Genomic DNA, 16,605 nt, shown 5'->3' with positions numbered 1-16,605 from the left:
GCCCCAGATTGGCCTCAGCGGCTCTGGTACGCAGACCTGGTGCGTCTGGTGGCAGACGCTCCCTGATGACTGCCACTGAGGGAGGACCTCGTATCTCAAGGTCCAATCTTTCACCCAGCTTTATCATCGCTTAATGGCATGGCTATTGAGAGTCAGGTGCTGAGGAACCGGGGTCTGTCGGACTCGGTGATTCCAACTATCTTCTTCACGGAAGATATACCATTGTACCTGGAAGGCCTACATCTCCATGTGTGAGGAGAAAGGGTGACATCCTTTTCGATATCCAGGATCCTGCTGTTTCTTCAGCATGAAGTGGACCAGAAATTGGCGTTGAGCACCATTAAGGGGCAAATTTCAGCCCTGGCTGTCTTTTTTTTTTTTTTTTCAGCGACCCCTGGCGTCTCACTCATACCTTTGTTCAGGGGGTATGCCATGTAGTCCATCCGGTGCGTCCTCCGTTACCCCCATGGGATTTGAACCTGTGCTGTCGGCACTTCAGAAGCCGCCGTTTGAGAATATCAGGGAGATTCCCCTGTTGACTCTTTCGCAGAAGGTGGTCTTTCTAGTGGCCATAACATCGGCCAGGAGGGTTTCGGAACTGTCGGCCTTATCTGGTCATCCACAGGGATAAGGTGGTGTTGCGTCCACAACCGTCCTTTTTAATGAAGGTGGTTTCGACTTTTCATATCAATGAGGACATTGTATTACCATCGTTGGGTCCTAAGCCAAAGCACTCCAAGGAGGTGGTCCTTCACGCTCTCAATGTGGTTAGGGCTCTGCAGGTGTACTTGTCTGCCACAGTTCCCATTCGGAAGTCAGACTCACTGTTCGTTTCGGTGGCTGGTCCTAAGAAAGGCATGACGGTCTCGTCGGCCACCATTTCCAGGTGGATCAGACAGATTGTAGTCCAAGCCTACGCCTTGAAGGGGCAGGTGCCCCCCTTTCCAGTCACGGCCCACTCTACAAGAGTAATCGGCATGTCTTGGGCCTTCCGACACCAAGCGTCTGTCGCTCAGGTGTGTAAGGCAGCGACCTGGTCTGTCCATACGTTTACCAAGTTCTACAAGGTAGACGTCAGTGCATCGGCTGATGCCTGTTTTGGCCGCAAAGTTTTGCAGGCGGCCATGTAGTTGCCATTGAGTTTTTTCCTGGTTTTTCGATAAAAACGCAGTACTGTTTTGTTAATGCACTGTTGCATTACTTCCACAATGTTGCGATCTTGGGGATCATTCCTGTTGAGGATACCCGGTTATATGGTGGTGTTTTTCCACACTGCTGTTTTTTTGTGGGCTTAGTTTCACTAGTTCCCACTTGCCATGGTGGATGCGGTTTTTATGCTGTTTTTCCCACCCCTCGTATGACACTGCTTGGATACGTCCCATTTGGTTACAGAGAGGAGCTGTGTCGGTCGGTGAATATAAGAGAAAATAGGATTTTTGTACTCGCTGTAAAATCCTTTTCTCTGTAATTCACCGACCGACGCAGCACCCACCCCTCCTTTTCTCTACGTTATACTGCTTGTTGATGTACTGAATCTGCTGGGAGCAGCGGGGAGGATTGTTGGCACCGGGCCCGCCTCCCTGGGGCGGGACTAAAAGTTCTGTGTATTGTGTAACAATGTTGCCTAGTTCTCCTAATGGCAGGCTATACAACCCATTTAGTTACAGAGAGGAGATGTGTTGGTCGGTGAATTACAGAGAAAAGGATTTTACGGCGAGTACAAAAATCCTATTTTTGTGAACTTTTTAACTTTTATGATCTCTTTTACGTGGGTATTCAAAGGCAAAAATTAAAGTTCACCTCCTGTTTTTAGAGTGGAACTTGTAACATATTCCCACTTCTGCAGCCTCTCCCCAATCCCCCTTCTAATTGTAACAGCAGGCCGGGGATCTTCTTTTTGCAATTTGACAAGCGTGCAGCTGTGCGGAGTTCCGCCCACACGGTTGCATCATTTATTCACTGAGTTTTGTGAACGAATGAACGAACTACAAGTACTGAAATCCTTTGCAGCTGACAGCTTATAGTTTCAATGAACTACCAGGCCACTGGCAAGCACTCTAGGTAGTTCAATGATACTTCCTGTCATTTAGTAACCATGATGTACAGGCAGACAGCTACATGGACAGTCTGCAAGGAACCTGACATTGCTGCAGATCAGAAGTGCAAAGCTTTGCAGGCGCCTAATAACAAAAAGCGTGGTTTTTGTTTTTTTTAATGCAACGCTTTGCCAAAAAAAGCACTTTATTTTTTTCAGTTATCTGCATTCCTTTCTCTTGGGGGGGGGTTTCTCCCCACAAGACCCTACTAAGCTGTAATTTAGTAGAGAAGGGGATGAAGTAGATGAAAAAAAATGAACCCTTATTTTGGACACAAATTGAAATATGTTTTTTAATTGTAGGAACCGAGCGATAATGGGCCCCTATTCTCAGAGTTGAAATTCTACATGCGTGCTGCAAAGCCAGAAATGAGTAAGTCTAGCTTGTTTGTTACATAAATCAGATGACTAGTTGTTATGTTTATAGCATAGTTTTTTGAGGGGTATGTTAACTTGGACGTTCTAGGGTCTGCCCTTGACTAGAAGCTCTATGCACGACATGTTTTTGAATTTGCGTGCACACCTAACCTGCAGACTCTGTTACTGTACACAGAGCCTGCCTCTGCAGATGCCAGCTTGTCCATTTTGTTTGTATGGTACGATAGAATATCAATTTAAAGAATTGGCTGCACCATCCAGAGCTTATTATATTGTACTGTAAACTCTGTTTGGCAGTTGCATGTTATAAATGAGCTCTCCTTACTTGATGTCATATTAGTGACATCCATGGTACAAGAGACTGCCTGTTTTAAAATGCTTAGTGGAAAAAGACAGCCACATACTTAGAAACGGATTTCATGTTCTAATGGAGCCTAATGCCCCATACACACGGGAGGACATTCCGACCACAAAATACGTCGGATTTTTTCAGACTAATTTTGGCCAAAACTTGTCTTGCATACACACGGTCGCACAAAGTTGACGGAAAACTGGATCGGTCGGAATGAGGTGATGTACAAAGCGTACGACGGGACTACGTAGAGGCCAGTAGCCAATAGCTTTTGTCTCCAAATTTTTTTCTGAGCATGTGTGGCAGTTTGTGTGTTGGAATTCTCTACACATGATCGGAAAAGGTCTGATCGGATTTTGTTGTCGGAAAATTTTAGATCCAGCAGAAATTCCGACAGAAAAAGTCAGAGCCCACACACGATCAGATTTTCCGACAAAATAATCCAATCTGACTTTTTCCGTCAGAATTTCCGACCGTGTGTATGGGGCATTAGAGATTGCTCTCCAGTTATAAGGAAACATATAAAACCTTCCCCTGTGTTTCAGGTGACTGATGGAGGCTTTCCAAATGTTACAAGGGACTGTTAAAGCCTGCTGCCATGTTTTGGGATACAAAGGCCCCGTTCACATACTGCTGTCATGCATTTTTCCTTCTGTTTTGTTTATGCTCTTTAACGACTTTCAGACCGGACCATTTAGCTGGCTTAAGACCAGACCACTTTTTGCAATTCGGCACTGCGTCACTGTAACTGACAATTGCGCGGTCGTGTGACCGAACAAAATTTACGTATTTCCCACAAATAGGGCTTTCTTTTGGTGGTATTTGATCACTGCTGCGGTTTTTATTTTTTGCGCAATAAACAAAAATAGAGCGGCAATTTCTTCTTTTTTTTTTTTTTGTGACTGCGACATTATGGCGGACATATCGGATATTTTTTACACATTTTTGGGACCATTGTCATTTATACAGCAATCAGTACTATACAAATGCACTGATTCCTGTGTAAATGACACTGGCAGTGAAGGGGTTAACCAGTGGGTGGCAATGTAGGGGTTATGTGTGTCCTAGGGGCGTGTTACTAACTGTGGGGGGCTGGGCTGTGTGTTAGTGAACACTGATCTCTGCTCCAATCACATGGAGCAGAGATCAGTGTCACTTGTTGCTAGGCAGAACGGGGAAATGCTGTTTACATCGGCATCTCCCCGTTCCACCTCCCCGTGGGACGATCGCAGGTATCCCCGCAGCGATCGAGTCCGCGGACCCGCGACCAGACTCACGGGGGTGGCGGCGCACACGCGATGGCTTTGCGGCAAATACAAATGGACGTACCTGTACTCCAATTTGCCTGCCCGTGCCATTCTGCCGATGTACATTGTCGTGCCCCGGTCGGGAAGTGGTTAAGGTCCTTTTTAGTGTGTTTTTTCATGCATGTCCGTAGATTTCAATGGGCCAGAAATACGCAGGTAAAGGCATATACTATTAGACATGCCTAAGCTCGGAAATGCAAAAGGCCTCATTGGCATTTTCATGATGCATGCATTTCTATGGGCTGCAGAATGCAAATCAGGTGTGAACCAGAGTTTTTAATGTTGCCATGTTTGTTGGAAACTAGCCGCATGTTTCAAGAGGTTGCAAATGAGTTATTCATTCTTGATTGGAACGTGCACAGGGAAGCTTTTCTTGGGTGGCTAAATACTATACCCCCCCCCAAAATGGAATGCCAAATTGGCCCCCGTTCACACAGGTGCAACTTATAATTCACACCTGAAGTCGCATCTAATGTCTTTCTATGGCACCGTCTTAATTGGAGCGATTTAAAAAATAGTTCTGCACTATTTTTGGCGATTTCATGTGCGACTTGCCTTGACATTTTGTGTATGAAATCGTATACAGATGTCGGCAAGCCCTAGGTGAAGTCTTACTGTCCTGCGGCTTTGAAATCACTCGGAAGTAGCATGATTTCAAAACTGCGTTAAGTGTAAATGGGGGGGCTTACATTACCGACACATGACATCCACAGGCAATGCCCTATTTTCTCCCAGCTTGAAAACTGGGCACAGATTCAATGTATATTCTGAGTAATCCATATCTTTCAACAAAAACTGGGCAACATGGCAACCTCAGTCATTTATCTACTCTGTTTCATACCTGTCAAAAACAAACAAAAATTCCCAGCTCACGTACCAGCTAGACTGCAACAAAACCGAATTGACCCCGTCTAACAAGTCACGTTAAAAATAAGGGGTTTAGTCACACAAATGCAAACTTGAGAAAAGCCGCAGTGGCTCCATCAAGGCACCCCACTGTACTGCGGTCCTGACACTGTTTTTGAGTCTCCCTCGTTGGAGATCATATAGCAGTGGAGATATTCAGGGCAGGTTTGCCTGGAAGGAGCCCGCCACTCCTTAAAGGCACAGGGATACATGGGACATCCAGCAAGGGTACAATGGCAGCTTAAGGTATCCAGCGCTTCTCCACGTCAATTCATTGGTAGTTGTCATTTTGTTTTTACTGTCTCATATCTGCAATGCTTGCCTGTTAATCGATGTGGGTAGTGAATGAAGATACTGGTGTAACTTATTCTATTGATTTTTTTTTTTTTTTTGAAGTTCAGAAATGGACCAACTCTCATAAACTGGACTACCTTGGTGTGCCCAGATACTGGGGCTCTGGACTTCATGAGAAAAATGGAAACAGGTAATAAGAAGTTCTCAAGAAAAACCCTCTTCTTTATTTAAGTTGCAGTTCAGGTTTACAGATAATTAGCATATTTTAAGAAGTTTTTATTTTCTTGGTAATTTTGAAAGCAAACTGAATATTTTAAAGAGGAAGTAAACCCTGATAAGTTTACTTCCTCTTTCATTCCCTGCAAAGGCAAAGCATAATGGACTACTATGCATCGCATCGCATAGTAGTCCATTATGTGTCACTTACCCGACACAGGAGCCAGCGATGTCACCGCTGTCCCCTGTAGTCCGGCGCATCCATCTTCTCGGTGGGTCTCGCCGCTCCGCCGCTGTCATTTGGCGAAGCCGCAATGACGACACTCCCGCGCATGGGAGCCGACACGGGCAGCATCTTCATCGTTGACGATGCCGCGCTCAGTGCGCCTGCGGTGCCTGTCTTTGGGCAAATATCTCCTAAACCGTATAGGTTTAGGAGATATTTCTTGGACCTACAGGTAAGCCTTAATCTAGGCTTACCTGTAGGTCAAAGTGTGTTGTAAGGGTTTACAACCACTTGAAGTCCCTGCTTTATACTTCTTTATTGGGTGAAATGTTTTATTGTTTTAAGATGCATTCAGAAAATAACTTATTTCTGCTTCTTACTTGCAGTTATAGGTTCATGGTGATGGATCGATTTGGGAAGGATTTACAGAAGATTTATGAGGATACTGGGAAACAGTTCCCTCACAAGACTGTATTGCAGCTGGGGTTAAGATTGGTTAGTTATTTAATTCAATGTTACTGCAATTGTTAAGCCATTTTCACAGAAATGCACAAACCTTCACCTCACAATTCCTATTGAAAAGGTTATATATATTTCAGACTCTCCTGTCATCACTGCCTGATATTTTATTTTCCAATGGTATCCACCGATCTTTAATAAAGATATTAAAAACAAAGTACCTGTAGATACCAGTATCCACACTTGGGCCCTATAGTCTCGAGACTGCCATGTGACATTTTAGTTTGCCGACTTCTGTTGGAAACCATGATTTGGCTGTCGGGTTTCCAGAAAAACTGCAGGTATGGGAAACTGTATAGAAATGGATGAGCACTAATAGAATTTGTTTCTAAGTTGAACATGAATTTGTATATAAACAATATACTTTTACTGGCCACATTATTTTGTACATATGTTCAATTGCTTGGTAACACACATTGCTAAACGGCCAATCACATGGCAGCAACTCGATGTATTTAACTTGCTGAAGTTCAAACCGAGCATCAGAAAGGGGATTTAAGTGACTTTGAACGTGACATGGTTGTTGGTGCCAGACGGACTGGTCTGAGTATTTCAAAAAATGCTGATCTACTGGGATTTTCACGCACAACCATCTCTCGGGTTTACAGAGCATGTTCCGACAAAAAGAAAATATCCAGTGATATTCCACAGTTGTGTGGGCAAAAGTGCCTTGGTATGCAGAATACCATCTCTGAAAGCACAATACATCGAGAACTTGAAGCAGATAGGCTATTGAGCTTCACAAAGCTCAAATCGTCTCAAAAACTGGTTTCTTGAACATGACAATGAGGTCACTGTACTCCAATGGCCTCCACAGTTACCAGATCTCCTCTAATCAAGCACCTTTGGGATGTGGTGGAACGGGAGATTCACATAATGGATGTGCAACTGACAAATCTGCAGCTACTGCATGATGCTATCATGTCGCTATGGGCCAAAATCTCTGTTTCCAACACCTTGTTGAATCTATGCCATGAAGAATGAAGGCAGTTCTGAAGGCAAAACGGGGTCCAATTGGGTACTAGCCAGGTGTACCTAATAAAGTGGCCAGTGAGTTTTTATATTACTACTAATAGTAGTACTTCACTAATTTTATTTCTTGCCTGTGTCTTTAGACTAATACCATTTTGCACTTACAGCTGCCTAGACAAATCAATTCTGTTTTTACTTTCATGTTTTGTAGATTGACATTCTGGAGTATATACATGAACATGAATATGTACATGGAGATATCAAAGCTTCCAATCTTCTCCTTCATTACGAATATCCGAATCAGGTATATAAAGATAACGGTTATCAAAAGTGAAGTGTCATTTATCTGTAGTAGCATGATGTGTCACCTTCTCTCTTTAATGTTTTGTGAATTAGGCCCGGCTTGCACCTATGTGTTTTCTGGTGCTTTTTGTAGAAATGCACTACGGTTCATTTAACCGCTTGCTGACTGCCGCCTGTATATATACGTTGGCATAATGGCATGGCTGGGCAAAGTAACCTACCTGTACATTACTTTGAATTTCTCGTCGTGCACGCCTGCCGCGAGCTCCGTGCTCGCGGGACCCGCGAACTCTGTCTGCGGGGATACCCGTGATCGTGTCACGGTGCCGATGTGAACACAGCATCTCCCCCGTTCTGCCTAGTGACAGGACACTGATCGTCTGCTCCCTGTCATCGGGAGCAGCAATCATTGTCATGTCACTGCTAGCCCATTCCCCAGACAGTTATAAACGCGCCCCAGGACACACCCCGCCCCCTAGTGGTTAACTAGGGATGAGCTTCGTGTTTCAGTCGAACTCATGTTCGACTCGAACATTGCCTGTTCAGCGAACAGTGAACAATTTGGGGTGTTCGCAGCAAATTCGAAAAGCCGCAACACCCTGTACAAGTCTATGGGAGAAATCTAAAGTGCTAATTTTAAAGGCTAATATGCAAGTTACTGTCCTAAAAAGTGTTTGGGGACCCGGGTCCTACCCCAAGGGACATGGATCAATGCAAAAAAAAGTTTTAAAAACTGCAGTTTTTTCGGGAGCAGTGATTTTAATAATGATTAAAGTGAAACGATAAAAATGTAATATTCCTTTAAATTTCGTACCCGGGGGGGGGGGTGGTGTCTATAGTATGCCTGTAAAGGGGCGCATTTTTCCCATGCTTAAAACTCCCTGCACAAAGTGTCATTTAAAATCACTCGCGGCTATAATGAATTGTCTGCTCCAGTACTACAGAGAACACTCGTTGAAAGTCATAAAGCGTGGGGTTCCCCCAAATTCAATCAGAATCTGGAAGTCCCCTTTAACAAGGGGACCCCCAGATCCTGCCCCCCCCGTTTGAAATGGTAACGGGGTACAAAAGTACCCCTACCATTTCAAAGAAAGTGTAAAAAAAAATAGTTAAATAAGACAAACACACTTTTGAAAAAGTCCTTTATTAAAAAAAAAAAAAAAATTCCAGCAGTGGTAATCCACTCTTGCTGTCCTGATCATGGCCGCTGGGATCCCGCAGTGTCTCCGACAGTGGAGACAGAGAATGTATGGATGGACTGCGATGCGCTGGACCGAGAGATCACCCGTCGCTGGATCAGATCAGCCATCGCTGGACCCCGGAGAGATGATCATCTGTCGCTGGATAGCAAGAGTGGATTACCACTGCTGGAATATTTTTTTTATTTTTAATAAAGGACTTTTTCAAAATTGTGTTTGTCTTATTTAACCACTTGGCGCCCATACTACGTCTATTGATGTCATGGGCTTTCGGTGGTTATATCTGAATGATGCCTGAGGCCACAGACATCATTCATATATCGGCATTTTCATCCGGTGATTCCCTGCACCATAAGAACGATCATAGCGGCTGTTCCGCCACTTGATCGCTCTTGCGGGAGGGGACGCTCCCGCCTCCCTCCGGTGCTTGTACCAACTCACCGCTTCCATCGGTGAGTCAGTCACAGGATCCGCCGGCCCCTGCAAGTTACCATAGAGATTTCCAGCAGACCAGATCGTCCCTGGAGTCTCTGATCGTTCGGAGGCCGGGCGCGATGTTATGACGTCACGCCCAGCCTCTCTATTCAAATTAACGGCGCCGATTTGGCCAGGAAGCCAGGATCGTTTTTTTTTTTTTTTTTTTTTTATCCTTCCCAGCCTAGAGGTGAGATATGGGGTCCTATTGACTTACTGTAAATAGGTCCGATCATGCCATATTCATATTACAAGGGATGTTTACATTCCTTGTAATAGGAATAAAAGTCATCAATTTTTTTTTATTTTTTTTAAGTGTCAAATTAAAAAATTAAAAATAAAATTAACAATAAAAAAATAAAATGTAAAGCGCCCCTGTCCCCGTAAGTCCCGCCCACATATGAAAACGGTGTTCAAACCACACATGTGAGGTATCACCACGAACGTTAGAGCGAAAGCAATAATTCCAGCTCTAGACTTCCTCTGTAACCCAAAACATGTAACCAGTAAAAAAAATGTAATGCGTCGCCTATGGGGATTTTTAAATACCAACGTTTGGCGCCATTCCACGAGCGCGTGCACTTTTGAAGCGTGACATGTTGGGTATCTATTTACTCGGCGTATCCTCCTCTTTCACATTATGCAAAAAAATTGGGCTAACTTTACTGTTTTTTTTTTTTTAGCATGTTCGAAAAATTGCTGCGCGAATACCGTGCGAGACAAAAAAGTTGCAACGACCGCTATTGTATTCTCTAGGGTCTTTGCTAAAAAAACATATATAATGTTTGGGGGGTTCTATGTAATTTTCTAGCAAAAAAATTAGGAATTTTACACGTAGGAGAGAAATGTCAGAATTGGCCTCGGCGCGAAGTGTTTAACTATTTTTTACACTTTCTTTGTGAAATGTTAGGGGTAAAAACCCTTACCATTTCAAACAGGGGGTGGGCCAGGATCTGGGGATCCCCTTTCTTAAAGGGGGCTTCCAGATTCTGATAAGCCCCCCGCCCGCAAATCCCCACAACCACCGGCCAGGGTTGTGGGGATGAGGCCCTTGTCCCCATCGACCCCAAAGCATCCTCCCAATGTTGAGGGCATGTGGCCTGGTACGGTTCAGGAAGGGGGGGGGGTGCGCTCTCCCCCCTCTTTTCCTGTGGCCTACCAGGTTGCGTGCTCAGATAAAGGGTCTGGTATGGATTCAAACCAATCTTTTTTTAAATTTGACGTGGGGTTCCCTGAAGGGCCTGGTAATTGAATTTTTTTTAAAATAAATGACTTTCAATGAGTGTTCTCTGTATTATGGGGAGCTGACAATTCATTATATCCGCGAGTGATTTTAAATGACTTTTTTTTTTTCCTGCAGAAATTACACTTTGTGCAGGGACAGTTCTTAGCACAGGAAACATGCGCCCCTTCACAGGCATACTATAGACCCCCCCCCTTACGAAATTTAAAGGAATATTACACTTTTATTGTTTCACTTTAATCATTATTAAAATCGCTGCTCCCGAAAAAACTGCCGGCAGGACCCGGGTCCCCAAACACTTTTTAGGACAGTAACTTGCAAATTAGCCTTTAAAATTAGCACTTTAGATTTTGAACGTTCGCGTTCCATAGACTTTAATAGGGTTCTAAAGTTCACACGAAGTTTTGGTCTGTTAGCAGGTTCTGGTGCGAACCGAACTGGGGGGGTGTCGGCTCATCTTTATGGTTAACCCCTTCACTGCCAGTGACATTTTTACAATAATCAATGCAATTTTATAGCATTGCTGTATAAATGACAATGGTCCCAAAAATGTGTCAGAATTGTCCGATGTGTCCGCCATAATTTCGCAGTCACGATAAAAATCACTGATCCCCGCCATTACTAGTAAAAAAAAAAAAAAAATGTAAGAAAAATGCCATAAATCTATCCCCTATTTTGTAGATGCTATAACTATAGCTACCTTATTGCGATATTTTTGGTAAAAAAAAAAAAAGTCGAAGAATACGTATCGGCCTAAACTGAGCAAAAAAAACGTTTTTATATATTTTTTGGGGGGATGCTATAGTAAAAAGATAAAAATTAGTTTTTTTTGGTTTATAGCGCAAAAAATAAAAACCGCAGAGGTGATCAAATACCACCAAAAGAGTTTTATTTTGTAGGAATAAAAAGACGTCAATTTTGATTGGGTACATCGCATGACCGCACAATTGTCAGTTAAAGCAACGCAGTGCCAAATCGCAAAAAGTGCTCTGGTCAGGAAGGAGGTGAATCCTTCCGGGTCTGAAGTGGTTAACAATGTTTCCAAAGAGACGCTTCAAATCTTTGCTTTTTTCAGCCACAGCGTGTTTTTTTTTTTTTTTTTAAAGGCAAATCGGTGCTTTTTTGGTTCAAAATGCTTCACTGGAGATGCTGCAGAAAAGCATGTAGTTTTCACTGTGATTTGCATTTTTTTTTAAAATCTCGGACAACAAATTGGCCAAAAAAAAAGAGGCAAAACAAATCGCGGTAAAATCGAGTGTGCAAGAAGCCCTGCAGGAACGATCAAACGCAAACTGCATAGGTGTGAACCGAGCCTTAAAAGAAGTTGTAGCTTATGCATGAAAGTAGAAGACCCTTATCTCTTGCATCCAGCTTTCCTTATCCAACGACAAGTCTCCATCTTTGTTCCTGTAGTGGTTTGGCCACATGATGGTTCCACCATGGCCCAGGTCGTGCACTACTGCAGTGACAATGGTGCCTTTTGCCTTTAGGCCCCATTCACATCTAGCGATTTGGGTATCGCAGGCATCACTGTGATTCTACCTGATTCCAAATCTCACTGCATTGCTGGCAAAATGCAGAACAACGCGTTTGTGCAATATTAAATGGCAGCAAAATGCATCGTTCGTACCTTGTCTCCCCAAAAAAAGCTCCTGCTCCATTTTTGGGCAATAAGCTTCACACGATGCAGCTAGCCACGATTTAGGTGCAATTAAAAATAACTGGCACACAAAAATGTGTGCTGTGTTTTTGCCAGCATTGCTGTGAAATTTGGAATCGCAGGCAGAATTGTGGCGATTCCACCTGCAACCCCGAATTGCTAGATGTGAACTGGGCCGTAGAGGGTAATTTGTACAGTTAAAAAATAAAAAAAACCTCCCTTTGTCATTCCTGTTCAGTGTTTTTTATGGGTAATTCTCTTGGCAGTGTCATGTGACCAACATTACTACTTGAAACTTATTAACCATCCCACCTCATAGGCTGCAGGAGAAGACAATTTAAATTTAGAACTATATGTGTGTGTATATATTTACTAAAAGTATTGGGACACCTGCCTCTCTGTCTGTCTGTATATATACATACACACACATTAACTTTAATGGCATCCCAGTCTTAGTCCGTACGGTTCAATATTGATTTGGACCACCATTTGCAGCTATAACAGCTTCAACTCTTCTGGGGAAGGCCGTCCACAAGGTTTAGGCGTGTGTCTATAGAAATATTTAACCATTTTTCTAGAAGCGTATTTGTGAGGTCAGGCACTGATGTTGGATGAGAAGACCTGGCTCGCAGTCTCCACTAATTCATCCCAAAGGTGTTCTATTGGGTTGAGGTCAGGACTCTGGAGGCCAGTCAAGTTCCTCCACCCCAAACTCGCTCATCCATGTCTTTATGGACCTTGCTTTGTACACTGGTGTGCAGTCATGTTGGAACAGGAAGGGGCCGTCCCCAAATTGTTCCCACAAAGTTGGGAACACAAAATTGTCCAAAATGTTTTGGTATGCTGACGCCTTAAAGTGGAGGGCCACCACAAAAAACGCATTAATAAAAAAAAAAATGTTTTCACTTACCTGAAACGCTGTTGCTAGGCTGTCTTCCTAATCTGCCTCTTCCTATTCCGCAGAGCTTCCTCCTCTTCGGTGAGTGGCCCCGTTGCCTTCTGGGATGTGTATGTGTCTCAGAAAACAATGGGGCCATTCACAAAGCGCCTTGCGCATGCGCAGTAGGAAACGGGCAGTGAAGCTGCAAGGCTCCACTGCCTGTTTCCCTTTGTTAGTATGGAGGCAACGGCAGCCAATCCAATGAACGGGGCGGCCGACATCACGGGATAGTTGGACAGGTAAGTGTTCTTATTAAAAGTCAGCAGCTACAGTGTTTGTAGCTGCTGACTTAAAAATGTATTGGCTGGAACACCTTTTAAGAGTTCCCTTCACTGGAAATAAGGGGCCAAGCCCAACCCCTGAAAAACAACCCCACGTCATAATCCCCCCCCCCCCCCCCCCCCCCCCCCCCCCCACCAAATGATTTGGACCAGTGCACTAAGCAAGGTCCATAACATGGAGGAGTGAGTTTGGTGTGAAGGAACCTGACTGGCCTGCGCAGAGTCCTGACCCAAACCGGATTAGAACACCTTTGGGATGAATTGGAGCAGAGACTGCGAGCCAGGCCTTCTCATCCAACATCCGTGCCTGATCTCACAAATGCGCTTCTGGAAGAATGGTCAAACATTCTCATAGACACACTCCTAAACCTTGTGGACGGCCTTCCCAGAAGAGTTGAAGCTGTTATAGCTGCAAAGTATGGGGCACCTCAATATTGAACCCTACAGACTAAGACTGGCGACGTCATTAAAGTTCAGGCATCCCAATACTTTTGGGAATATGGTGTGTGTCTATATGAAATTTTATTTGTATGACTGAGCTTTTGATTGAAGTACTGTTGATTTATCGAACAAACTGTTCTATCTAGTGCCTTGACTTCAGCTTTCAGCTACAGTAACATAAAAATAAAAAGTATTTCTAGCATTATCACAAGTGTGCGGCGATACTGCCAATTAATGCCGCAGTGTTTACCTATGTGATAACCTCACCGTATTGACACAGCTTTTTCACTGAGGGCAAAAGACACACTTGGCTGTTAACATCACTTGAGGTTGTCACCTGCTACCAGCACTGGAAAGTTTCACCCAGGGTTCAGCTTTGCATCTGTCACTTTACAGGAGTGCTAGGTTCCCTGAAATAAAAGCATTTTGTGTGTGTTTTTTTTATTTTTTATTATTTTTTTTTTTTAACGCATATAAATGCTCGGGTCCCTGATGAAGGGCATGAGGCCAGATATCAGCACAGCGGGGGCTACATATTAACGGCTCTTCAGCTGCAAGGAGAAAGGCCTTTATATCCAGTGTGATGAGCTGCTAGAAATGAAGAATGGCTTTGCAGAAAGTTCATAGTTCTGTCATATTGCACGCAACATATTTTTTTTGATGAACAAAAATGAGATCCTCTCTCTCTGAGCTATATGCATTGTAACGGTCCTGTATAAGAAGATGATTTTATTGCAGTCTAACCCCTCTGTTCTGATGTAATTGGGGTTTGCCTTACAGAGTTCAGCGGCTGCCATATTGCAAGGAAGTAACCTTTTTATGTGTGTATGTATTACACATTTAAAAAAAATATTGTGGCTGAAAAGTGTTAAGCAAATGTTTGTAGTCTAAAATTAAAAAGAAAATTTTATTTTTATATAAAAAAGGCAAAAAGCATATAGTGGGGGGTGGGGGGGGGGAAAAAGACCAAAAAAAGACCTAGAAATTTGCTTGTGTCTCATTATCATAGATCATGGGTCTTCAAACTACGGTCCTCCAGTTGTTCGGGAACTACAATTCCCATCATGCCTAGCCATGTCTGTGAATGTCAGAGTTTTACAATGCCTCATGGGATGTGTCGTTTCGCAACAGCTGGAGGGCCGTAGTTTGAGGATCCCTGTCATAGATCATGTGGCCTATGCCATTGTGGGAATAGGAAGAGTCATTGTTCTGGCAGATTGGCTGTCTGAATGAAACAATCGTTCTACTGACTCGCTTTACTAGTGACCATGTGACTAATGCTGTGGCTTAGGTTACATGACTGCACAGGTGAAGCACAAGTTTGGATGATTACAGGAGTAGTTATGTTTTTCAACACTTTTACTCACATTATCACTTTTGAGGTGAGACACAAATTTGTTTTGCTGTATAGTATTGCTGTAACTCTTAAAATTGCATGCAAGAACGGCATCCCTTATAAAATTGTGAGACAGCGACAACTTCGGTACCCTATACTTTCTGACAACAAGACTGACAACTCACGGTGGCGATCTGACAGCTATGCAGCCATTGGATCACTTCCACACACCCCAATAAATGTTGCTTCTCCCCCTTTTGCTATTGACCCTGAAGTGATGTGTAAAAGGTCACTTCCAGATCCTGGTGTCGCTTTTGCTAGCCAGTGTGGCCGGGGAAGAAGCTAATGGAGTGTGAATCTGTGCTACATTAACTTCAGTGGCGGACAACTAAAACATCAAGGTCTTTTAGCCCCCTGATGTCTCGCTAAAGAAAAGAGAATCTGTTGCCAATAAAAGCATCACATAGGGAATTTTTTTTTTCTCTTAACCACTTCAGTAGATTTTACCCCCTTCCTGACCAGAGCACTTTCTGAGATTTCGGCACTGCGTCGCTTTCACTGACAATTGAGCGGGCGTGCTTCATGGCTCCCAAACAAAATGTATGTCCTTTTTTCACCACAAATAAAGCTTTCTTTTGGTGGTGTTTGATCACCTCTGCGGATTTTATTTTTTGCGCTATAAACAAAAAAGCGACAATTTTGAAAAAACACATTTATTTTTTACATTTTGGTATAATTATCTCCCAAAAATATATAAAAAAAAATTTTTCCCCTCCGTATAGGTCGATACGTATTCTTCTACATATTTTTGGTAAAAAAAAATTGCAATAAGCGTTTCTTGATTGGTTTGTGCAAAAGTTATGGCATCTACAAAATAGGGGATAGTTTTATGGCTTTTTTTTTTTTTTTTTTAACTGGTAATGGCGGCGATCAGCGATTTATCATGACTGCGACATTACGACTGAGACATCGGACATTTTTGGCAATCGGAGCTATACAAATGCACTGATTCCTGTGTAAGTGACACTGGCATTGAAGGGGTTAACCACTAGGGGGCAATGTAAGGGTCCTGGGGACTGTTTGTAACTGGGGGGGGGGGCGTGACTATGTGTGACACGTCACTGATCTCTGCTCCCGCTCACAGGGAGCAGGGATCAGTGAGACTGTCACTAGGCAGAACGGGGAGATGCTTGTTTACATTAGCATTTCCCCATTCTTCTATCTCCGTGAAGCAATCGCGGGTATCCCTGTTGCGATCGAGTCCGCCGGACCTGTGACCTGACTTGCACGCAATGGCATGGTGGCAAATTTAGAGGGACGTACAGGTACGCCCATTTACCCAGCTGTGCCATTCTGCCGGCGTACATCAGCGGGAACCGGTTAGGTTAATGGAAATTTTTTTATAGTAAACTCCACTTTTGTTGAGAAAAAAACATTCCCCTCTGGGTGATCTCTGTACATTG

General features: G+C 43.6%; 1 protein-coding gene across 1 annotated transcript in view; it reads left to right on the top strand.

Annotated features, from left to right (window-relative positions):
- Positions 1-16,605, top strand: part of VRK1 (VRK serine/threonine kinase 1) — an 82,636-nt gene that overhangs the window by 23,198 nt on the left and 42,833 nt on the right. The window contains exons 4-7 of the mRNA XM_077463771.1: positions 2,399-2,468; positions 5,435-5,522; positions 6,161-6,269; positions 7,477-7,569. Coding sequence (XP_077319897.1) covers positions 2,399-2,468; positions 5,435-5,522; positions 6,161-6,269; positions 7,477-7,569 — 360 coding nt within the window. The remainder of the gene's footprint in view (positions 1-2,398; positions 2,469-5,434; positions 5,523-6,160; positions 6,270-7,476; positions 7,570-16,605) is intronic.

The sequence above is a fragment of the Lithobates pipiens genome, unplaced genomic scaffold (genome assembly GCF_037356315.1).
Source record: "Lithobates pipiens isolate NorthernLeopardFrog02 unplaced genomic scaffold, aLitPip1_a1.2 Scaffold_30, whole genome shotgun sequence".
NCBI lineage: Eukaryota > Metazoa > Chordata > Amphibia > Anura > Ranidae > Lithobates > Lithobates pipiens.
The sequence above is the reverse complement of the archived record's forward strand: the minus strand, read 5'-3'. Positions and strand labels throughout refer to the sequence as shown.